The sequence below is a fragment of the Cataglyphis hispanica genome, chromosome 24, assembly GCF_021464435.1.
Source record: "Cataglyphis hispanica isolate Lineage 1 chromosome 24, ULB_Chis1_1.0, whole genome shotgun sequence".
Lineage (NCBI taxonomy): Eukaryota > Metazoa > Arthropoda > Insecta > Hymenoptera > Formicidae > Cataglyphis > Cataglyphis hispanica.
Window position 1 is genome coordinate 693,867 of NC_065977.1, and position 23,920 is coordinate 717,786.

A 23,920-nucleotide genomic window follows, 5' to 3' on the forward strand; every position below is an offset into this window, starting at 1 on the left:
TCTAATTTGTTCTTGTTTTTCTTTTTGCAAAAACATATTCTCCTAATACTGTACCCGCATATCGGCAACGCGCGCTTTATCGAATTCTCGTATTTTGCATAGAAAAAAAACAGCACGATATATCATCCAGCTTCCGTTATGCATTTTATTTCCGGAAATCAGAATATATAATAAATATTTTAAAAATTATATTAATATATGCTTGCTATTTTGTTAAGTGATAATTATTTTAAATAAATAAAATTTGTATATTGATATATAAAATATGCACACCTTGTTTATTTGCATTTTTAAGATATGATTTTTAGCATAACTTTGATATGAATCACTCGAGGTAGCAAATGGTCACAGTATAATTAATAACATATACATAAATAGTGAATACATTGAATATTTTTGAGGATGCATTTGTAAATTCCATCTGTAAGATAAATTGACATTTAATTAACTAAATAGAGGATCATGTAACTTTTTTTCCAATACGGAAATGTGAAAAATTTTTCCATTAATTTTAATGACAAAAATTTTTACTTTTCACATTTATATATTTTGCTCGATAGCTATTTTGAAACTTTGAGCGTTTCTGATTGGTTCCAAGCCGCCCATCGAATAAAATTTTCTTCGGAAAGGAAATTTTACACCGTTTTGGAACCTAGTCTAAAAGTTAAAACAAAAATAGAATGACGCTTGTGCGTGCGCCGCACATAGGTGATGTTTTTGAACGTATCGTCACAGGTGGAATCTTCGAATGCATTCTGACGTGTCAAAAATATTCGCGCATGCGCGCGAAAACCTCGTGCAGAGTCTGCAGTCTGCAGAAGTGCAAAGTTGCAGATATTTGTTAATTTCGTTTCGTTAACTTCGTTTATTCTTCTCTGAATTATTGTTCGTGCTGTTCGTAACAATGTCCAAAGAAGAAATGGAATATTTTACGCATCAGCCCAATAAAAATTCTTCTGAATTAGACAATCCGTTGAGATTGCCGGAGACCATCGATTTCGCAGCGGAGGAAAAGAAGACGCTGAAAAGATGGGAGGAAAGGCAAACGTTCGAAAAGAGCATGCAATTATCGCTAGACAAGCCTATATATTCGTTTTACGATGGACCGCCATTCGCCACCGGTTTACCGCATTACGGGCACATTCTTGCCGGCACCATAAAGGACATTGTGACAAGGTTCGCGTATCAATGTGGATACCACGTGGAGCGTAAATTTGGTTGGGATTGTCATGGATTGCCGGTGGAGAATGAGATAGACAAGGAATATAATATCAAAGGGCCCGATGATGTGGCCAAAATGGGCATCAGAGAATACAATCTCAAATGCCGTAAAATCGTGATGAGATATTCCGACGAGTGGGAAAAGATCACTGCACGAATAGGTAGATGGATGGACTTTCGTGAAGACTATAAAACCATGTATGCGTGGTACATGGAATCCATTTGGTACATCTTTAAGCAGTTATACAATAAAGGACTCATTTATAAAAGTTTTAAGGTGATGCCTTATTCTACTGCCTGTAATACTGTACTGTCAAACTTTGAAGCAGGTCAGAATTACAAAGATGTTGTCGATCCATCTGTGGTGGTCGCCTTTCCTTTGCTCGATGAGCCAGATGTGTTCCTGTTGGCTTGGACGACTACTCCTTGGACGTTACCTAGTAACTTGGCGCTATGTGTCAATCCTACCTTTGAATATGTAGAAGTCAAGGATAACGCTTCCGGTAATGTTTACATCATGTTAGAGACTCAATTAAAGCTTGTTTTCAAATCCCCAGATCTATATACTATACAAGGTAAGAGAAAGGGCATGGATCTGAAAGGAAAAGAATATGAACCACTATTTCCATATTTCATGCATTGTAAAGAGAAGGGTGCTTTCAAAGTATTGAATGATACTTATGTCACATCGGAGACAGGAACTGGTATCGTCCATCAAGCTCCATTCTTTGGTGAAGATGATTATCGATGTTGCCTAGAAGCTGGTATAATAACGAAAGAACAGAAGGTTATATGTCCTGTAGATAGCTGTGGTCGTTTCATAGAGCCAGTTTGTGATTTTCTCGGCATGTACATCAAGGATGCAGATAAGGAAATAATCAAATATCTCAAAGCTAAAAAGAAATTGATCGTCAATAGTACAATAAAACACAGTTATCCATTCTGCTGGAGAACTGACACACCACTCATGTATAAAGCTGTGCCATCTTGGTTCCTCAGGGTAGAATTGATCAAGGACAAGCTATTGATGGCAAACAGTTCAACTTATTGGGTACCCAACTACGTAAAGGAGAAACGATTCGGCAATTGGCTGCGTGACGCTCGCGATTGGGCTATCAGCAGAAATCGTTACTGGGGCAATCCAATACCATTGTGGATTTCCGATGACCAGGAGGAAATTGTATGTGTAGGCAGTATTGAGGAGCTGGAGCAATTAACAGGCACAAAAATAGAGGATCTTCATCGAGAGCATTGATCATTTGGAGATACCATCGAAACGTCCCGGGCATCCACCATTGCGTCGCATCCCTGAGGTTTTCGACTGCTGGTTCGAGTCCGGTTCCATGCCATATGCACAGATGCATTATCCGTTCGATCAGAGAGAAGATTTCGATAAACGTTTCCCGGCAGACTTCATTGCCGAGGGGATCGATCAGACACGCGGTTGGTTTTACACACTTCTGGTGATATCCACTGCGCTGTTCGATAAAGCACCGTATAAGAATCTCGTCGTCAACGGTTTGGTCCTCGCCTCCGACGGTCAGAAGATGTCGAAACGCAAAAAAAATTATCCCGATCCCATGGCTGTAATCAATAAATACGGAGCGGATGCCCTACGACTTTATCTGATCAATTCTCCGGTTGTAAGAGCCGAAAATCTACGATTCAAAGAAGAGGGTGTTCGAGATATTATCAAGGACGTTCTTCTACCCTGGTACAACGCGTTTCGATTTCTTATACAGAATATTGACCAATTTGAAAGAGAGAAAGGAGAAAGATTTGTATTTGATGAAACAAATCTTTCTCATTCCATTAATATAATGGACAAGTGGATTATATCTTGCACCCAGACGCTATTGGTTTTCGTGAAAGAAGAGATGCAGGAATACAAATTATATACTGTAGTTCCTCACTTAATAAAATACATAGATAATCTTACAAACTGGTACGTGAGAATGAACAGGAAGCGTATCAAGAGCGAGGAGGACTCTGACGATTGTAAGGATGCGTTAAATACTCTATTCCTAGTTATTTACACAATGGTACGAGTCTACGCACCATTTGTGCCGTTTTTAACAGAATATATGTTTGACTGGTTGAAAAAATGGTTGCGTATGGAGGATCAAACTAGTGTACATTTTCAAATGTTACCGGAAGCACATAAAGATTTGATAGACGTGAGCAGAGAGGAAGCTATATCATGCATGCAGACTGTCATTGAATTAGCGCGTATCGTGCGAGATAGGAAGACCATACCCACAAAATATCCCTTGCGAGAAATCGTAGTGATTCATCAGGATACCGATGTATTAAAGAACATTCTTCTATTAAAAACGTATATACTTAAAGAGCTCAACATCAGAGAATTAACAGTCACTACTGATAAGGAAAAATATGGTGTGACTCTGAGAGCCGAACCAGATCACAAGATCCTTGGTGCTCGCTTAAAAGACAAATTCAAGCAGATTGTACAGGCCATCAGAGAATTATCCGACGAAGAGTTGCAAAAGTTTGTCGCCACAAAAGAAATTGTCGTGCAAGGTCATAAACTTGGAGAACAGGATCTGCGCTTGATGTTTAACTTTACTGGACCGGCTGCCCAAGAATTATCGGAGCGATACGAAGCTCATAGTGAAGGAAACATGTTAATCCTTCTGGACATCACTCTCGACGAGGATCTATATAACGAGGGAATAGCACGAGAAGTGATCAATCGAGTACAGAAGTTGCGAAAAAAGTCTAATCTTATACCATCTGATAAAGCTGTCGTGTTTTACGATATCAAGGACAAAAATAGTACATTGGCCAAGGTGATCGTCAGCCACAAGAAATTCATCGAAAACACGACCAAAACTCCATTAAAAGATCTATCGGAATTTTCTCAGAATATGGATTACGTTACTCTCCTTAGTGAAATACAGATAATCAAAGAGGAAACAATTACCTTGTCATTGGCTCGGGAACGAACCGAAATTACTGAAAAGGATAAGGACGTAAATATGCACCCTCACGTCTTCATTACGCTTGTGGGTATAAAACCGAGATTCGATGCGGCATTCAACGATCATAAAAATCCTGCGAGAGTGTGGTTGTGCGTTGATCATCTTGGTATCATCACATACGAACGTCTGAAACAGGAAATTGAATTGATATTCGGTATTTACGATACTTCGTATGATTTGTACATTAACAATAAGAAGTTTACTATAACAATGGACAATACGCCGGTAGATGTAGACTTGTTAAATGAACAAATGATAAAAGTCGTGAAGTCAGGGATGTCATTGCCATCTGATGAATCTCTTGTTGTTTGATGTTATCATGATTGAAAAGGAAAACAGAATGGTAAATCTCATAAACAAACATTGTTATTACATTTTATAATATGTAAGTTCCTAAAAAAAGAAATAGTGTTTTATAATATTACAGCTTCAAATTAGATAAAAATTGAGTGAATTCTAAGCTGTTCAGTTTTTTTTTATTAATGAAAGTATTTATACTATAAAGCATTAGAAAATAATATTTATCTCTTAAGTTAATTGCAACGTGTTCTATTCTTTTGTTTATTTCATATATATAATGACTTAATATTTATAATTTAACTTCATTATGTATAATACAATTCTTTTAATAAAATTATATTGAGAATTTTGTAAATTAAAAAAATAAGAATTATAAAAGTTATATACATATTTTGAATATTACTTCTTTTCCATAATTTTACATTTATTTTCTTGCATGTAATGTTTGAACGTTATAAAAAATAATTCGCGATTATATCGCAATTATTATATTGAAAAAACAATTAGATTAACGTAAATCTTAACAAATTGATATTTAAAAAAATTTTGGTTTTTATTTATTTTAGGAAATAAGGAGTGCATATGTAAGATAAAAGTATCAAATGAAAAGATACATTTATTGATATTTTAAAACAATCATAATTTATAATTATTAATTTAATTTTAACAAATTATATGGTACAGTAAGTAACAGAGATAATAATATATTCATAATATGTCATACTTCGCCCATCTTCTTATTATATCATATTCGAGATTTTAACCATAAATTAGTTTTCTTAGAAAAGGCTAATTTTATTGATGCATTTCTTTCTTACATATGAGTTGTAACAACATAAGCAAATATTGCATACATCTAGCTTGCTATACTTTGATGTAGACTATAGATAATGCAATATCTTTTTTTCCCAAATTTATTAAGTAGATCTCAAATAATTTTTAGTGGTAACTGCAATCTTATGAATTATTATACATAACTATTTAATGATATCTAATGATATACAATGCTTGAGTGTGTAAAATAATTTCATTAAACTCCGTGAATATAAAAACATTTGATATATACTTGATACTAATTGTCATTCACATAGCACCAACAATACAATACTCTACAAAAAAATCAAAGAAAATAACTATATAAATAAATATATCTTTAGAATATTTTTATATTTAATTTATAAATTATTCCTTTTATATTTAAAGTTAATTAAAACCATAATTAAGATTAAAATAAATAAATTAATAATTTGTCAATATTTTATATTAATGCTTATGTTTTCTCATTGAATAAGTAAGTTATCTTTTCAGAATTATGTTTAACAAAGAAAAATATACTCGCATAACTTACTTTATGCAAGATATTTTTTCAATTATTGTATAATACAAACAAGTAATATTTCTTTTAGAAAACACTTATATATAATATACATTTATTATATTGGAAATTTTCCACAAAAAATGTTATTAATTTTTACGCGATAATTTAGCAAGTCCTATACTTCTATATAGAATACCTAATTATTTTTGTAACTGATTTAAATATAATTTGAAAGAAATTTATTTCAAATAGAAATGTGCATTGCACATTATATTATAGTCTGTAATGACTTTTTAATTAAATCATTTATGGAGATATAAATCAAGATTACATTATCAACATCTATAAAAGTGTTAAAAATGAAATTATAGAGCAAAGTCGTCTTTGTTAACGATAAATCTGATTTCAAAATTTTATTATGCTAAAAACAAATATTCAAACTAAGATTGCTATTTGATCAAATAGTAATCTCTTTAAATCAAGTGCATATGTAACATATGTTAAATCATTTTAAAGTGCTTTCATTAACATATATACAATGTAGTGATCGCTGTTTTACTCAACGTTTCGAATGTTATCTTGATCGGGAAAAAAATTACTAAATAGGGAGACAGTAAAAATAGCTGTTAGAGCGTAGAGTGCAAGCGTGGTTGTCGCGGTAAAAAGTTGAGCGTAATGATACCGCGAGTACCACGCGAGACCTAAGACAATCGTCAGAATGCTTACTAAGAGACGGCTTAAGTCCCATTCGTTGTGCATGGAACTGAGACCTGTGCCGGTGGGCAGGTCCGAAAATGATTGAGAATTAAAATAGATAGACGAGGAGTTATCTAATGTAGATGTCTGGGATGATGGTACAGTAGACGGTTGTGGTTGATGCACCCAGCAATGGACCACGCAATCGTTGAATAAGCCGCATTGTTCAAGAGTTTGAGAATCGGGTTGTAACACGCGGCCATTGAATACTAATCGTATTGATTTGTGTGCTTCCAATTCCATTTGAAAGTGCCTCCTGCAAAATCAGGATTATCGAAATCTTTTTGCATACTTTATGATAATCTTATAAATAATATAGTATAAATCTTAAATATATGTATATGTGTATGTGTGTGTGTGTGTATAAATATATTAAATAAAATATAACTATATTATTCATATATTAAAATCAGATTGTTATAAAATGCAGCATAATAAAATAAAAAAATACTAAATAAATATAATACATATAATATATAAAATAAAACAAAATGCAATTTTTTAATAATAAAAACAATATAGAAATTTATTAATTTATTAATTAAATATAATTTTTTTAAAAATCATCATTAAGTAATTACCTTTTAAAATCACCTAGCATTTCTTTAAGACTGCCAGTGACTAGTTTTTGATCATCATTTATGAATTTCAATTTTATGGTGATCTCATTGCTATCGCTTAGAGTTGAGTCTTCTGTTGTACATTCTGACGAACCACTGCAAGTGGTTTGGTCTAATGTATTTGTATCAGAATTATCTGCCTTAGATCTTTGTAGCAGTGATGGATTATCGTTGTTGAATGAATCCATAGCTTCGATAAGTACCTCTTCTGTTGCTGTAGACTCCATTGATCTAGTAACTTCTCGAGAAGTTTCACTAATATCTAATATATCACACAATATAAAAAAGTTTCAACTAACATCTATGCAAAGAAAAAAAAGATATGAAAAAAATATTTACCCATGGCAGATGCATTTGGACAGTTTGATTGCATACTATCATTATTATCCGAAGTTGTCTCAGTTGTTTCCTCTTCTGTTGTTTCCAAATTCGGTGGCCGTCCAACATCCTGAAGGCCAAGACTGCCTGCATTTTGATGATTAGCTCTTATCGTCGCGATACGCGTCGGCGTCCGGTCACGTAATATAAGTACAGTGCGTATCAATGGCTGATCTGCTATATTTGTCGAACACCAAGCAAGCCATCCAACCAACAGTATACTCATAACAATGAAAAAGTCTGTGACTTCATCACCAACTCCTTCGATCAATGACATCTTACTCTCTCAAGATATATATCTGTCAAGATAACAAAAATATTAATAAAATCGTCTGCATTACATTACAATAATATAGATATTAATCAGCAGCTGTTTAAATTGAGTAAAATGATATTACTGATAAAATTGTTTAATTACAATCATCAATAATACCAATTTTGGATAATTAAGATTTTGATTCTTTATTAGCACAAAATAACAATTATTTTTGACACATCTCAAGTTTAATTATCACAAACAATCATGGAACAAGATGTAGCGTACGTAACAATAAAAATTCGTCAGCTGAGAGGTTATCTCGTCGAAAAACTTTGTCAACACAAAATGATGTTTCGAAGTAGACGCTGCTCCTTTCTCAGAAACGACGAACGATGCTTCATGACAATTCGATTCGACGATTCTAAAAAAAATCGCGCGATTAAAAAAAAAAAATTACGTTGCGTTCATTGAATCGTCCCTTCGGGTGAATTTGTTCGACACGTTTTAATCAACGAAAGAAATATCTCTTCGTTACGTATTGCTCTCAATGCTGTCGACGTGTATCACGAATGCAATAACGATTATTAACTGCAAGATGTTTGCGTAAATCCGATCGACAAACATCTGGAGATGACGTAGATAGTAGTTTGTAACAGATAGCGACTGAACCGACTGGTAAATAATTAATGCGCGATCGTTTTGCTCTTTCTTTCTCTCTCTACCTTGTGAAACTATCAACTTTGATTATCGCATTCGGAGAAATTTTATCCATTGCTATTTTAATAAATGCGTTTTAGAAAGAAATCATATCTATGATAAAAGTTTAATATCATCATTGGAAAAATCACCTCTGACATTTAATTCGTAGTTTATTTATATTGCACCCGATATATAAACTTGTACTATTATTTTGATGATAGTGAATTTTATCACGCCGATATTATTGAAAAAATAAATCATATTTAATATATATATATATATATATATATATATATATATATATATATACACATATAATATTAAACAAGTTATACATAAAGTATAAAATAAAATTTGTAAAAAATATTAACTCGTTAAATATATTGAATTATATTATATTATAATTTTATTCTCTCAATCGTGTATATATATATATATATATATATATATATATATATATATATATATATATATATATATATGTATATATATATATGAGATTACGATTCTCGGTTTCATTTAATAAAATTTTATGCTCATAATCGCTATTATTATACTATAATTAATACTATTATACTATAATTATATATTATACTATAATTAATATTATACTATAATTAATACACACACATCGTATCAACTTTCAACAGGGAAATATGAAATTCATGCATCCATAAACATATAAGATCGGACTTAAAAGATTGAGAAGGATCGACGCGCGCACATATTTATCACAAAATTTTAATCGTTAATTTTTAGAAACACTTTTCAGTGAATGTCGATTAAATTTAATATATGGAATTTGTATATATTAATTAAACTTAATTACCTTTTTCCAAAGTGTGCGAAAAATGTAAGAAAACTGAAATCCGAAAAATGCAAAATTTTTAAGATTTTTTGTAATGAAAACGCATTTATCTTCATAATCCTTTCATGAGACTTTATTCATATAGTCCTCATAAATTTTGAGAAGGGAAACGGGTGTTCTAGGAGTGACGGTTTTGAATGCGGCTATGAAATGTTCCTTAATAACAACAGTGGCGTTAAGATCCTCTTCTAACGCTTTCATGGCGGCTTCATGACATATCGCTTGGATTTCTGCACCGGTATAATCTTCTGTTAGAGAAACCAAATCCGCGATATTTACTTCATCTGCGATCGGCATATTTCGCAATTTTATATTGAATATTTCTCGTCTGGTTTCTTCGTCCGGTAATCCGACGTATATTATACGATCTAATCGTCCAGGTCGGAGAAGTGCCTGATAGAATTATTGTTAATATAATATCATTGTCACAATCATAACATTATAAATGATAAGAAAAGTTTTAGAGATAATAAAATATTAGAGAGCATTATTATATTATATGATAAAATAATGATAACAGTGTTCGCGCGCAATTATTGTTATAGTTATAGTATAAATATAGCCAATTAGATAAAGGAAAATTTTATAGATAAAAAGATAATTCGGAGAAATAATAAAATATTTCATATTGAGAAGTATTGACAGAAATTTTCGTATGTTGAAAATACATTTATCTTTCTTTAAAAAAAGGTGAAATTTGCAACTGTTTCACATTTTATAAATGTATCTTTGGTATAAATCAATCGCAGTCTCATATTCTGAACAACTGTTATATATTTTTTCTATATTCTAAATTCATTATGTTCAAGATATAAGAGAATTTAGAAATTCTAAAGATTTCAGAGGCTACATTGCGATTTTCATTGCCATACTGAAAATCTATAGATAGATAGTTCATATATCACTATAGTTTTTCAGTACCAGCAGTGAATATCAGAATGCAATCTAAATTTACTGATTTTCTACATATTCAATAAAAAATTCAATAAATAATTCAATAAAAAACTTTCTCTCTTTTTTTTGTTATAATTAAAGAAACTAATTCTCAGAATCAATTATACTATTCCAATTATATGCTTTAATCAATGATATATAGGGAAAATTACTTTGTCAATTTTATCTGGTCGATTAGTAGCTGCTACTAATGTGACATTTCCCAGAGTGGTGACTCCATCAAGTTCAGTCAATAATTGAGCCAGCACTCGTTCTTGTACGTTGCTACCGCTCCCATTGGAAGAAGAACCTCTCTCACTACCTAATGCATCTATCTCATCGATAAATATGATAGATGGTGCTACCTGTCTCGCCTTTCGGAATACTTCTCTTACAGCTTTTTCGGATTCGCCGACCCATTTCGAAAATAATTCTGGACCCTACAAACAACTTTATAATGCAGTAATGGAAATATAATCAGTATTAAATAACTTACCTTAATATTGAGAAAATTTACTTTACTCTCGGTAGCGAGAGCTTTCGCGATCATAGTTTTCGAACATCCTGGCGGTCCAAACATTAAAACACCTCTAGGAGGTGTAATACCCATTCTTACAAATGCTTCAGGATGTTTTAACGGCCATTCAACAGCTTGTTTTAATTTTAGTTTCAAGTCTTTTTGTCCACCGATATCTGACCATCTTACATTTGGTACTTCCACCAAAACTTCCTTCATAGCTGAAGGTTTTGATGAAATCAAAGCATGATGAAAATCAGACATAGTTATCTTTGGTTCATTGTCGAACATAGTCTTGTCTTTTTGCTGACGTTTCACTGTATTAATTATCGCTTTCGAGCATAAACCATATAAATCTGCACCAACAAAACCATGAGTGACAAACGAGATGTTTTGTATATCCTCATGTGAAAGTGTATTAGGGATCTTTGAAAGTAATTTTATCAATATTTCTGTTCGCATGTTTGGAGTTGGTACATAAATTTCAAATTCCATGTCCAATCTGCCAGGTCTTCTCAGAGAACTATCTACGAAATCTAATTTCGTGGTTGTAGCCATTATTAATATATCACTGTTGCTACTTTGTAGATCATCAAAAAGTGTTATTAGTTGAGCAAGAACCCTCCTCTCATGATCTGTGCTGGAATTACTTCTCTTGGGACACAAATTATCTATATCTTCCAATAATATTATACTAGGAATGTTTGACATTGCTTTGTTGAATATCTCTTTGAGTTTATTTTCTGTTTCACCAATAGACTTGCTATAAATATCTGAACTGTACACAACAAATGCGTTAACGTTACATTCTGTAATTATAGCATTGGCTATCATGGATTTACCAACACCAGTGGGACCATATAACAATATCCCTTTACTTATACCAAATTGTTCTATGCTTCTGTATTTGCCAATTCCTATTGTAACTACATCTCTTATATCAGATATGAGAGCATTATAGCCTCCTATATCATCAGTTCTATATTTTATTTTTGGGACATTATTTCCATCTTTTGCAACATTTAAAACTGTCCATTTTGTTATATACAATGCTTTATAAAAAGTTATTTTTGTTTGATTAGTTGTCAAATTTATGTTTTTAAAAGCCTCTGATAGATCATTTCCATTTAGTGTTTCAGTTTGCTTTTTCTGGGTTTCATCTGTTCTGATTTGAACAATTTTATATACTATCTTCTTTCCATAATATGGAATGCTTATTCTATTGCCAATAGCAAATATTTTGTGCTCGTTAAAATATTTTACAATATTATCAAGTTCTGCGTTAGATGTTAAATATTTTCCCAATTGATTCACTACAATCTCTTTAGCAATATAGACATCAGATTTTAACAAATATACTTTTACTAATCCCACGAGATTATTTAATTCAATTGCTGTAAACAATAAAAGAGAAAAATTATTTTTTTTAATTTCTTCAAACTTGATAAATAAATAAATTTGACATATTTACCATGTTTTGTTAAAGAAACACTTGTCAAACTTTTCTCATTAGTTGGCCAAGCTGTTTTAACAACTATCTCATCTTTGGTTGCAATAACAGTTGGTGATCCAATAGCAATATCGCATAGTTGAAAAGCAGACTGTGATATAAATACCATATCATTAGCATCCCTCTCAGAAATATGTTTGGGTAATTCTACGAGATACATGATTGTGGAAGGAGATATGCAAATAAAAATTACAATTATAATTAGATATCTCTATACCTTGTGATTGGAAAACTTCTATCGTGCTGTATAAAACTCCACCAGATATGAAAGAATGATTCCAATTTTCCATGGAAGGTGGACAATTTGTTTCGTGTAATAAAATATCTTTTTGCGTCAAAATACATTGACACTTGTCGCACTGTTGCCATGACGACGACGACAAACTTTTTCTCGATTTAGTAGACATCCTACAAATATAACATTGATTAAAGAATTTCGTGTTCTTATGTACATACAATAAATTATTAAAGTAAATTTAACCTTTCCATTAAATTTTACTAAAAACTCTTCGATGTCTTTTTAAACAAAAATAAAAATTTGCGAAGTAAAAATCGTTATTTGAAATTATAAAGAAAGTTTAATTTTCAATAATAATTTCAAAAGATCACAAATTTTCTAACCTTTAAAAATCACACTTTCATGACTCCTAACTTTATAATATATTAATAAGTTTTTACTTTAATCTGATAATTATTCAGTTTAGCGGCCTCACTTCAAATATCAATAAAATTATGCTGATTCAATGCGTTTTTGTATAAAACCAAAAAATATAGCAGAGAAGAATAATTATTTCTATATATATAACTTTTGCACTACACGTTTTTGGTTACGTTCCGTTTCATGCATTCACGCTTGAACACATGACACATAGAAATCTATAGCCTGGAAATCTATAGTTCACGTAACATATATTATAGATTTCCAGGGGATCTGTGTGAAACAGAATCCACCCCTTTGACTACATAAGTATATAGACAAAGCCTAGCATGTAAAGCAGGGAACACACACACTTTTGCATAAGCGCATAGCCATAAGCATAAGGAAATTGATTGGTTCGTTTCGTTAGGCATATGTTTGCGGACCAATCAATTTCTTTATGCTTATGGCTATGCGCTTATGCAAAAGTGTGTGTTCCCCGCTTGATTGTCAAAGCGCGATCATATTGTCAACTGTCAAATATAGTCAAATATATATAAATGTTTAAAAGTTTATATCTGCGTAAAAGTGATTGACAATCCGATGACATTAAAGTCGGAAAAGAAAGGCTATGTATATATAAAGTAATATATTTCTTTTTACGTTGAATTACAAATGTTCAACATTTAATTCGTAGATATTCAACTTGTGTAGTTTTAACCATAGGACGTATAGTGCAATAATCTATGAATTTAGGCGTATTCAACAGAGTTAATCTCAAGGTATTTATAATTAAAAATTGAACTACATCCGATATTATATATAATTACTATCTTTATACATAATTACTATCTTTTTAGTTTTATTTGGAATCATTTGAAAGGGAGAGAGAGAGAGAGAGAGAGAGATTTCTCTTATTGCTATTATTATTTTTATTGTTACAAAAAAGAAATTATTATATGGCTATATGTATTATCAGGATTCCCAAGGAGGAATGTATTCAGAATGGGCTTCACTGAGCACTCTAATCCAGCAAGGTTCGGAGGAGAGTCAAAGCGTACTCGAGAAATTTCCGCCTGGCGCGGGGAAAGAAGTCGCATTGTCCATAGTACGCCAACTCGCTGCAAATCTCGGTATCACTCAAGCGGCGGAACCTAGTCCACTCTCGACTGACAAGGAAGTCCAATGGTGTATGGAAGTGATATGCTTTGGATTGTCACTACCGTTGGCTGAACATGATACTGTCAGAGATTGTGTGAACATATACTGCGAGTGGCTATCAGCATTATATTCTACGCCAAAAATTTCTGTACCTAGACCAATTATAGACGATTCAAATTTTTATGCCAGAAAAATCATAAGCCATTTTCACAATTTATTTGTACCGAGAAAAGGAGAAGGTAGGTCAAAACTCATTTTTTTGGTCATTGTCAATCTATTGCTTGTAATCTTTTTTGATAATGTTTATTTTCTTTCTCAAAGTCTGGCCTTTTTTGTATCAGGATTTAGGTAATTTGTAATATCAAATGTACTTTTTCCTCAATACTTTTGGTATCAATGTGCACATATTTGCTATAGAATGGTTTATTAATATCTATAATATTAAATAAGTTTTTCAATAAATCTTTTTAGGTACAGATACGATAAATCGACAAGCTGTACTGTGCCATCGAGTGCTTAGAACTTTACAGCAAATTGCGAGAGGTCCAGCAACTTTAGAAAGAGAAACATGGGAAAGTTTATTATTATTTCTCATTGGTATTAATGATGCGTTATTAGCACCACCGGCAACAAGAGAAGATGCAGGAGAACAACTGTGTGAAAGAGTGCTTGGTGTATTATTAGAGGTGTATAAATATACAACGAAATAAGCCTAATAATTAGATTAAAGTAATTTATGCTCAAAACCATTTTTGTTTTCAGGTGTGGCTGGTTTCTTGTGAACGCAATTTTCCTTCACCACCTTTATGGCGTACATTACGAGAATCTTGTTTGCGATGGCGTCACAGATTAGCTCTAGTAGAACAATGGAATCGCGTATGTCTCGCTCTTACAGCGAGATTGCTACAAATCATGTATGGACCAATGTTTCCCGAATTGAAAATAAGTATGTATCTTACTGATTTGCATCAAAATTGATGATTGATGATCGTTGATTAATGTAATGATAGCTTCAACATTATTTGCAATATATAATATGTTATTACAAACAAGATTCTATTTTTTTAGGTGAGGAAGACATACAATTAGTACCGCCTACTATGTCGGATGAAGCGGTAGCACAAGCGTGGTACAGACTGCTGCGTACTATTGGTGATCCCGTAGATTTATGTAGACCCGCTGTTGTCTCGCAAACACAAGCATTTCTGCAATACGCTATCGCCAGTCCTAATGTTATAGATCCTTGTCAACATCCATGTCTGCAAAGTTTACCACAAATATTTTTGAAAGCTATAAAAGGTATAGCAGGTCAAGTCGATGCTTTTCTCGGTAAGTCGTATTCCTCGATATTAAATATTAAAGTAATAAAAATTTATAATCTATTTTAAAGAAACAAATTTGTAAATTATACACAATGGCAAGGCGGTATTGAATACGCATTTGTAAAATTTATTTCCATAAAACTTGCACACACACACACTCATATGTACATGTGTACTGTCGGCTTGTCACGTATAATTATGGTGGCGGTTGCACATTGTCGCGAATATTTTTTAGGAGTTTCACAGGCATGCTGTTGGGAAGAATGTTGTGTGTCCAACATTACATCGGGGAATAGCGGTACTGGCGGCGGGGGTGTAGGATGGGACAGGTCGAGTGGCAAGGAACAACCTCAACCTTCCCCCACACCCCCGACTCAACGCAGACTTGCCAAAAGTTTCAGTGTCACTCCTTCTGCAGTCACTAAGGGTATCTCAATGCAATACTTTCTTTCGCTGATATATCGCTCTCCATTTCTCTATATTATACTATATTCCTTTCAAACAATTTTACATGGTTATCTTCTCTGTAAAGATCTAAAGCTAAAAGTGTAACAATAGCACCCGTTTTGTATTATAGTCTTTTCTGTATATTTTAAGTTCTATATTTTGTATTATATTATACAATATTATTAGGTTTTATTTTAAGAATTAATGTTAGAATCTTTACTCAACTTAGATTTTAATATTCCATTTATTACTGGAATAAAATCTTCTGTATATATATATAAATATTTTACAGGAATTCCGAAAGCATCCTTAATTGGACTAACGACAAGCCGGGTATCTAGTACACCTCCAATATTAATATCAAATTCTGGACCATCGTCGGCTTCGAGTACAGCATGTAATATTAATTTCCTAACTTTATAATTCCATTACAAAAATATTTCTTCTTACTCACATAATTATGATTTATAGCTATGACCTCACTTGGCCAGGATATCAGACCTCCTTTAGCACCAGGACGTCCCAAGTGTAACAGTATACTGCATCTTTTCGGGGAATGGTTATTCGAAGCTGCCTTTATAGGTACCGATGGTTGGTCGCAGAATTTACCGCGTAAATATTCAATTGTATATATAAAATATAAAAATTATTTTATATAAAATTCTGCGATTATATAATTGTATCACTTGTAGAACCATCGGGCGCTTCAAAACGTCCATCCTCGGTACTCGTGGACGGACCGAGTTCGTTACAGGAAACTGTGAGTGACGTACCGTCGACACTTTGCATAGATCGCTACGAGTCTGGTAGAGCGGAGGCACTGGGTGCTCTGTGCAGAATTTTCTGCGCTAAGAAAACGGGCGAGGAAATCTTACCTGTGTATTTGGCTAGATTCTATCAGGCCATGTATCACGGCCTCAAAGTTGATGAAGTATATGAGCTCTTTCTCGTTTCTTCGTAAATGGATTTAGAAAGATAGATATACAATTCGATGTTTTTTTTTTAGACTCGCGAATGTGGCGAAACATTAGCTAGTATTTTGCTGAATTCAGCTGACTTATTTCGTCTCGATTTAAACGGTGTACAAGTCTTGGTGCCAGCCGTACTATCCGCCCTGGAAGTAGTTCTGCCAGAGAAAGATTTGAAGCTGAGATCTAATGTAGTCTCGAAACCGGATTTGAGAAGGGCCTCAATACATTTGTTGATATCGATGTTAACATTACCTCTGCACTTTCAGGTAGATCAAAATGTAATTCATTGAATACAGATTGCATTGTTAAAACTTATTAAGTTTAACGTGATTATATTGTCACACGGAGAAGTCAATGTGTTTGAATCTTTCATTTTTACAGAATCTTACCATTAAGGAACTTCCCACATTTCCGAGCACAAATTCTTTTGAGAAAACTCCCATAACATTCATACAATTGAAATCAAGGCTCATGAATCTACTCATAAATGCTTTGCAAGTAGAGACTGATCCTCAAAATACACACATGTTGTTGGGTAAGTCTTTAATAAAATTAAAGAATTAAGATTGTTTCTATGTTTTCCTCTCGCCTCTTGCGCTCTCTCAATATATTTTATGTGTGTGCGCGAGTTATTGATATTTATAATCTCTTAATTAAAAAAGAATAAATGTCAAATACAAATAATTTTTAGGAGCTTTGTTACTGAGTGTACAAGATTCTGCAGCAGCGGAAGAGGTTGAGCAGGTCACGCAACCTGACACAGTAGCTAATGATTCCACATCTAATTTATTATCTTCAGGTTTGTTTTTGATTTTTGATGATTAGCTTGCGTTTGAGTAAATGCACTGTTTTGAATTATCTAGTGTTAATTCTTCTGTTTATGTCCGGATTTCATAAAAGACCACGTGACCATAGGCGTTATTTTTTATGTTCATATCGAAAAGAGAGAAAATAATATAAATATTGTTTTATTTTTCACTTTATTTTAAGAAATAAATATGAAATATCTTCTTTATGAAGAGTGTTTATAAAGAATATCAAAAATACAACAATATAATAAAAATAATTTGTCTATCTAAAGAAAGAATTTTATTAGTTTTGCAAAATGAAATAAGAAACATATTGTTATGAAATTTGATAAATTTATTTTATTAATGCTTATGATCATGATGGCTCTTCTTTCTGATGCCAATAAAGTAACAATGTCAGTACACTGCTACTTTGTTTAAAACAACGATTTCTTATTAACGTTTGTTAATAGCTTAATAAATGGGGGTAAATAAGTATGTGAGGACGCAAATATTCGAATTATATTGCTTAAGATATCACCTCTCATTGTATCAGCTTTACACATGCTTATATATGAAATGTTAATTTTTTATCGTTATTTCGAGTTGTGTTCTGCTGTGCATTTTGCCATTGTACTGTCTTATCATCGCTTAATATAGTCACCAGCAATTCAGCGAGTCAAATAAGTATATCCAGCGATCAGCGATCAATTGGCGATGCCTCTGACATTGCAACTCTTCAAGAGGAATGCATTGCATTCGGTAAATACAAATATTATTTATCTTGCTACATGAAACACACATGCTCATAAAAATCACATTGGAAGACATTTAGAATATAAGTATTTTGTTTCTATTTGTCGTCTACGTTTTGTATTGTTACATTCAAAGTTCTGGAGAAAAGATATGTAGAATTTTTTACAATTATAAGTGTATAGTTTTGTGTAAGATACATTTGTATATATACAAAACACACATGTATTAAATGTATAATTATTTTTTATAGACTTAATAATTAAATGAAAGTAATATTTTTGCAGATTCTGCTCATGCTCTCTTTGTACGTGCAACATACTTAGTGTGTCATCGTTTGATTTCGTCGTGGAAGATTGATCTAAATATCTCTTTAGCAGCACTAGAAATGCTATCGGGATTAGCACGCACACGCATTCGCGAAACAGGTAATAGGACTAAAGTACATAAATAATCATATATATTACAGATTTTAACAATTTTCTTTATATATAATTTTATTTATATTTTATATAACAAGTATGATACTTATCTTCATTCTGTTTCTAATAATTCTGCACACAGCAAGGAAGCTTACAGGTTCGATATCAGTTAAAAATTGATAAATCTAATAAAACACACTTGAAAGCGCACATCAAAATATGTTTGTTGCAGATGCTCTAGAATGCAAGAGAGCGGTAAAATGGTTGTGCGACTATATTTCATATCAATGTTGGCGTCCACCACCAGCACATTCTAAGGATCTTCATTCCTCTATTGTCGCAGCATTCAATTGTTTAACAACTTGGTTAACTGCTCATCCACAATTGTTACAAGTTAGTGATTATTAAGAATTGATTTATATTAGAAATTTTCTCTGATATTTTCTACATTTGTTTTATTTTTTTTCTTTTTTTGTATTAAAGGACAAGGACTGTTTGACTACAGTATTAGAAGTTGTTGAGCTCGGAGTATCCGGCACTAAGAGCGTCGGAAAACCGGGAGAACCCATCAAAATGAAGGATGAAAAAGAATTGAAACCTGCATCTATGCGTGTAAGAGATGCCGCTGATGCGCTTCTCACTATTTTATTGGAACAGGTTTGTTCAAAGAGATATTTAAATCTATGACAATATGAATTAATTTAGAAGATTTACAAGAAACTTGTAAAAATATAATTCTTATATATTATTCTTTTAATATTATTCTAAAAATGAATATTCTTCCTTGTTCATTAGGTTGGCTACTTTCCGAGCGCTTGCGGAGCGCAATCACTCTCGTCACTATTGGACGAAGTGTCTTTGCTTCGACATTGTAACAGTTGGACCGGCGGACGCGTGGCACGACAAGCAGCCGTCGAGAGATTTCGTTATTTTGTATCTGAGAATGCAATCGTATTGGCCTTATTGGAGGAGCCTCTGGGAAACGATCAGGATCCTCAACCGACGGTGACGGTTCTGATTCGTGGACCGTTCGGTAGACACGCCTGGACGATGCAGCTCCGTCATTTGCCGCGTCATCGATCCAGTATCAGAAGTGTAAACAGCAATCCCGGACGACCTTTACCGTTGGCGGAAGCCGCACCGAGAACAGAATATAAACCGAGATTTTTCCCGGATAATGTGGATCGTATTCCTCATTGTAAAGTGTAAGTGACTTTTTTGCAACAGTAAATCAGGACTCTTATTCTTATATTCTTTAATTACATTTAAAAACTACAATATTTGAATAGACCTATTTCTAATTTAAACACAATTACACAAAATTTCTGAAATTAAATAATTTTAAGTGGAACAATATTTAATAATCTTTGCATAATTTTCGTATAACAGGGATGAATCGATACCGAGTCTCGAAGCAGTTATGAGCGATAATAATGCTGTACGAGATGAGCATCAAATTCTCGCACAGCTTTTGGAACGTCAAATAACACTCGAGTCGAAAAATAACAATAGTAATGTCAAGACCGTGGAAGACAAAACTGACGAATGTGTACCGCCTCAAGTCTGTCACGAATTTCAGACAGCTCGTCTATTTCTGAGTCATTTCGGTTTCTTAAATATGGAACCTAAGGAGAACGAGGATTCCAGAAACAGCGGGCTCATCGCTCTAGATCCAACCATTCCCGGATTCTGCACAGATTTAGAAACATTGGACAATATTAGTCCACGTACATGCGACACTGTTCATATCTTTTATGTAAAAACGGGTCAGAAATCTGCTTCCGAAATATTGTCAAATGTGGTGAGATATTTTTGCTGACTTTTTTTATATTAATCATATTTTATCATAATTTATTTGTTTTGCATAATATTACTTTAATGATTCAATTTTTAAAAACCGATTGTTGTCTGTTAAATATTGTAATTAAATATTCTCTTTAAGAGGAACGATATAATGTATCTGTTAGAAAAAAATGTAAAATTTTTATACATATCTGTCCTTGCATTTATAGCTGCACGAAGAAATTGTATCGCCAAACTTCTTAGAATTTTTGAGCTCTCTCGGTTGGCCCGTTTCTGTATCTGCTCATGCAGGTTGGACGGGTCATGTATCCACTTCGTGGAGAGTAACTGCACAAGTGAGCGTACCACAACCAGCTCATAGCAATCACGGTGGGGCGTTTTATAATGGTGACACTCATGTGCTGTACTGGGCGGATGTGAGTTCAGAAATTGCATTTGTTGTGCCTACACAATCGTATCTTGTAGCCAGCTCGGATTCATTAGAGGAAACTAGTTATAACAGCGATACTAGTAGTAGTGGACAAGGTAAATTTTGAATTTAAAAGATACTAAAAAATGTAATTTAAAAAAAAAAATAGCCTTTAAGAAATGCGTATTGCATTATCGCTTTTGCGCGAGGAATCTTTTATTATAAATTATCTGTTTTATTGTACTATAATTTATAATGTGTAATGTGATTTTGCAATGAAGTTTATGTATATTGCAGCATGGTTTGAGCGCAGTATCAGTGAAAGTACAGATACTCGGAGCTGCGGTACGTCGCAGAACACAACTTCGACTTTTAGAGCGATGTCGCTTGACTTAGAGAAACAACCGTCGAGCTTGTCGGGAATAGTTCCGACAAATTCCTCGAGTACGGATCCCATCAGACCCAGGAGAACATTAAAACAAGCTCTACCTTTACAAACAAATACAAAAATTATGGTTGTATGGCTGGAGAGTCTAGAGGATCATACACAGTTCCCGATAGGTTCGTTTGCTTTTTTTTTTCACCGTCGGCACATAAATAAGATGTTTCTGAAATTGCCGGAAACTTTAATTTAAATATTTTATTGCAATCATATATAATATATATTTCTCTTTACATTAAATTAAATCACTTTTATTGGATTTACATAGGTGATTTGCTTCCTTCCACTTATACTGGATTGGAGCAATCGAGGATGCTGCAAGCTAGCGACGTGCAAGTTATCTTCCTTCAAGCTCTTGCTAATGGATTGATGAGAGTCAGATTACAAGGACCGATTTCTAGAATTAATTTGGCAACACCTTTAATCGATGGTATGGTAGTATCAAGAAGAGTCTTGGGAATTCTAGTTAGACAAACAGCTCTTAACATGGGACGTAGAAAAAGACTCGATAATGATAGGTACGATAATATTAATAATAACAAAAATTATATACTTTTTCAACATATGCTATTGATTACATTTTATGCATGTTTTTGTTATTGAAATTTTCTATATTGTCTTTTTGATAAGCTTTTATTTTGGATAAAATGTATAAATGTATCCTTGTTTCAGTTATCATCCACCACATGTACGAAGACGTTTAAAAATTCAAGAGATGGTGCAAAAATACAAAAGAAATTTGACAGAACCAGAGTTATTAACACTTTTGTTCAGTAGCACTCAGACTTATCAAACGTAATAGAAATTTTTAACAATATGCTGTAAATTTTAATTCAGGATGGTAGCTCAATATCTTCTAAAGGTAAGAAAAAATAATTAAAATTTTCAACTTGAAAAATGAATCATGCTACATGTTTATTTGCATTACATATTTATTTTTAAAATAAAATTTTTATTTTATCAAGATAATAATTTAATTTAAATTAACTTGTTTTTTATTTGCTGCATTAGTTTAACAAATTCTTATAGTAACAAAAAAAGTGTATTTTTTATTTTTTATTTAAAAATTTTTGTACAATTTTAAGAATTCTAATAATAAATTTTCTCCTGTTTTTGCAGCATACATTATTTTGAAAATAACTTAATTATTCTTAAAATAATAAAAACTTGAAGATACATCGTAAATTTAACATTTAACAGATAGCATAATTCTGTGCTAAAAATCATTTCTTAAGTAATGAAGAAGGTGATACATAAAAAAATGTTCCAAAAAAATATATTTATTATATGATTTGTAATATGTGTACAACAATGTATACAGCATATACACAGTTTTGTATATCTTAAATATTATTTTGTTACTTGTAAAATTAGTATTGTAGATAGCACTAAGATAAATTATTCATATTTCATATAATTATAACAGTTACTTTAAAATATAGGACGCTGTATGAAATGTATTATTTAATTAATTTATTATGTATGACAACATATATTTTACACTTATACCTTATATATGCATGTACCATGTAATTCTTAGAATAAGTGTCATGGAAGAGAGGGGAAGGATAGGTGGTTGTAATCATAAATATATTTGTAAAGATTTTTAATTTCCAAATAACAATCGTCTATTATGACAATGAAAGGAAACTTTATTCAGTACACATATATTAGATATCTACAATTACATACATACAAGTCTCCTTGTTTTGTACATAAGAAATTGAAAGATATCTATATCAAATAATAAGAAGTATGTCGAAGTTAATCTGAATCATTTGCTTTATTTATTTGTATCAGGGCTGTATACTAAATAATATTGGACAAAACACACTTAATATGAAAATAATGGTAGCTTATATTTAAATGTAAAGCACAGTATATGATTTTAATACAGACAAAACTATATATTATTTATTAACTATATGTATATATTATGCTATTCATAATATTCAACAATTTTATAATTGTATCATTAAAAGAATATCAGATATTTGGAGCACTCCACTGAAACCAGCCCTGGTCAATTGAATCATTTAATCAAAGATATCATCTTAATCAAAGATACGTTCCAATGCTCGCTGCTCAATGCTATAAGCATAAAAATATTTTTCTTCGTAGCGTTAGTAAGTAATATACTTTCGCCAAGCAATTTCGTATGTACAACATTTTTCAAATGTTAGATCAAGAATTTTAGATTAGAGATTGTGTAATTTTGGCGAGAAGAGGTGAATGATTTTATATAAAAATAAAATTTTATCTCCAATATTAATTTAATCGTGTGTTTTATATTTATATATAAAAATATAATCTGTAGTTATATCGAAATTTTTCAATAATATATTATCCTAATTAAATATAATGTGAAAATTAAATATTTAATG

The 23,920-nt window shown here is 32.2% G+C and overlaps 4 protein-coding genes across 10 annotated transcripts; 2 read left to right on the forward strand and 2 right to left on the reverse strand.

The window, feature by feature from the left end:
• Nucleotides 1-749: 749 nt before the first annotated feature.
• Nucleotides 750-4,885, forward strand: LOC126858171 (isoleucine--tRNA ligase, cytoplasmic). The gene is given in 2 exon segments (XM_050608267.1): nt 750-2,469; nt 2,471-4,885. Coding segments are annotated over 2 exon segments (3,630 nt in total). The 5' UTR covers nt 750-904; the 3' UTR covers nt 4,536-4,885.
• A 236-nt stretch (nt 4,886-5,121) lies between these two features.
• On the reverse strand, nt 5,122-8,585 carry LOC126858350 (transmembrane and ubiquitin-like domain-containing protein 1). Of its 4 annotated transcripts, none has more exons than XM_050608605.1 (4): nt 8,140-8,585; nt 7,557-7,894; nt 7,179-7,455; nt 5,122-6,853 (listed from the first exon to the last, which is right to left on the reverse strand). In XM_050608605.1, exons 2-4 carry the CDS (start codon nt 7,870-7,872, stop codon nt 6,397-6,399), a joined length of 1,050 nt encoding a protein of 349 aa, XP_050464562.1. In that variant the 5' UTR covers nt 7,873-7,894; nt 8,140-8,585; the 3' UTR covers nt 5,122-6,396. The 4 variants fall into 4 exon arrangements, with proteins under 4 accessions (XP_050464562.1, XP_050464561.1, XP_050464559.1 ...); XM_050608604.1 differs by having other exon boundaries at nt 7,179-7,479; nt 8,312-8,583; XM_050608602.1 differs by having other exon boundaries at nt 7,179-7,479; nt 8,145-8,583.
• Nucleotides 8,586-9,466: 881 nt separating this feature from the next.
• Nucleotides 9,467-13,349, reverse strand: LOC126858183 (ribosome biogenesis protein SPATA5). 2 transcript variants are annotated; one of them, XM_050608294.1, is made up of 6 exons: nt 13,095-13,349; nt 12,599-12,789; nt 12,343-12,528; nt 10,851-12,265; nt 10,528-10,794; nt 9,467-9,814 (listed from the first exon to the last, which is right to left on the reverse strand). In XM_050608294.1, exons 2-6 carry the CDS (start codon nt 12,786-12,788, stop codon nt 9,485-9,487), a joined length of 2,388 nt encoding a protein of 795 aa, XP_050464251.1. In that variant the 5' UTR covers nt 12,789; nt 13,095-13,349; the 3' UTR covers nt 9,467-9,484. The 2 variants fall into 2 exon arrangements, with proteins under 2 accessions (XP_050464251.1, XP_050464249.1); XM_050608292.1 differs by having other exon boundaries at nt 13,003-13,349.
• Nucleotides 13,350-13,390: 41 nt separating this feature from the next.
• On the forward strand, nt 13,391-23,808 carry LOC126858182 (ral GTPase-activating protein subunit beta). 3 transcript variants are annotated; one of them, XM_050608289.1, is made up of 24 exons: nt 13,391-13,800; nt 13,998-14,418; nt 14,651-14,865; nt 14,942-15,125; nt 15,248-15,508; nt 15,737-15,928; nt 16,241-16,345; nt 16,420-16,560; nt 16,641-16,879; nt 16,955-17,185; nt 17,301-17,454; nt 17,611-17,718; nt 18,368-18,469; nt 18,748-18,888; nt 19,025-19,039; nt 19,115-19,275; nt 19,366-19,539; nt 19,678-20,087; nt 20,272-20,683; nt 20,895-21,210; nt 21,392-21,655; nt 21,805-22,054; nt 22,209-22,398; nt 22,656-23,808. In XM_050608289.1, exons 1-23 carry the CDS (start codon nt 13,765-13,767, stop codon nt 22,333-22,335), a joined length of 4,659 nt encoding a protein of 1,552 aa, XP_050464246.1. In that variant the 5' UTR covers nt 13,391-13,764; the 3' UTR covers nt 22,336-22,398; nt 22,656-23,808. The 3 variants fall into 3 exon arrangements, with proteins under 3 accessions (XP_050464246.1, XP_050464247.1, XP_050464248.1); XM_050608290.1 differs by lacking the exon at nt 19,025-19,039; XM_050608291.1 differs by lacking the exon at nt 18,368-18,469.
• Nucleotides 23,809-23,920: the final 112 nt, after the last annotated feature.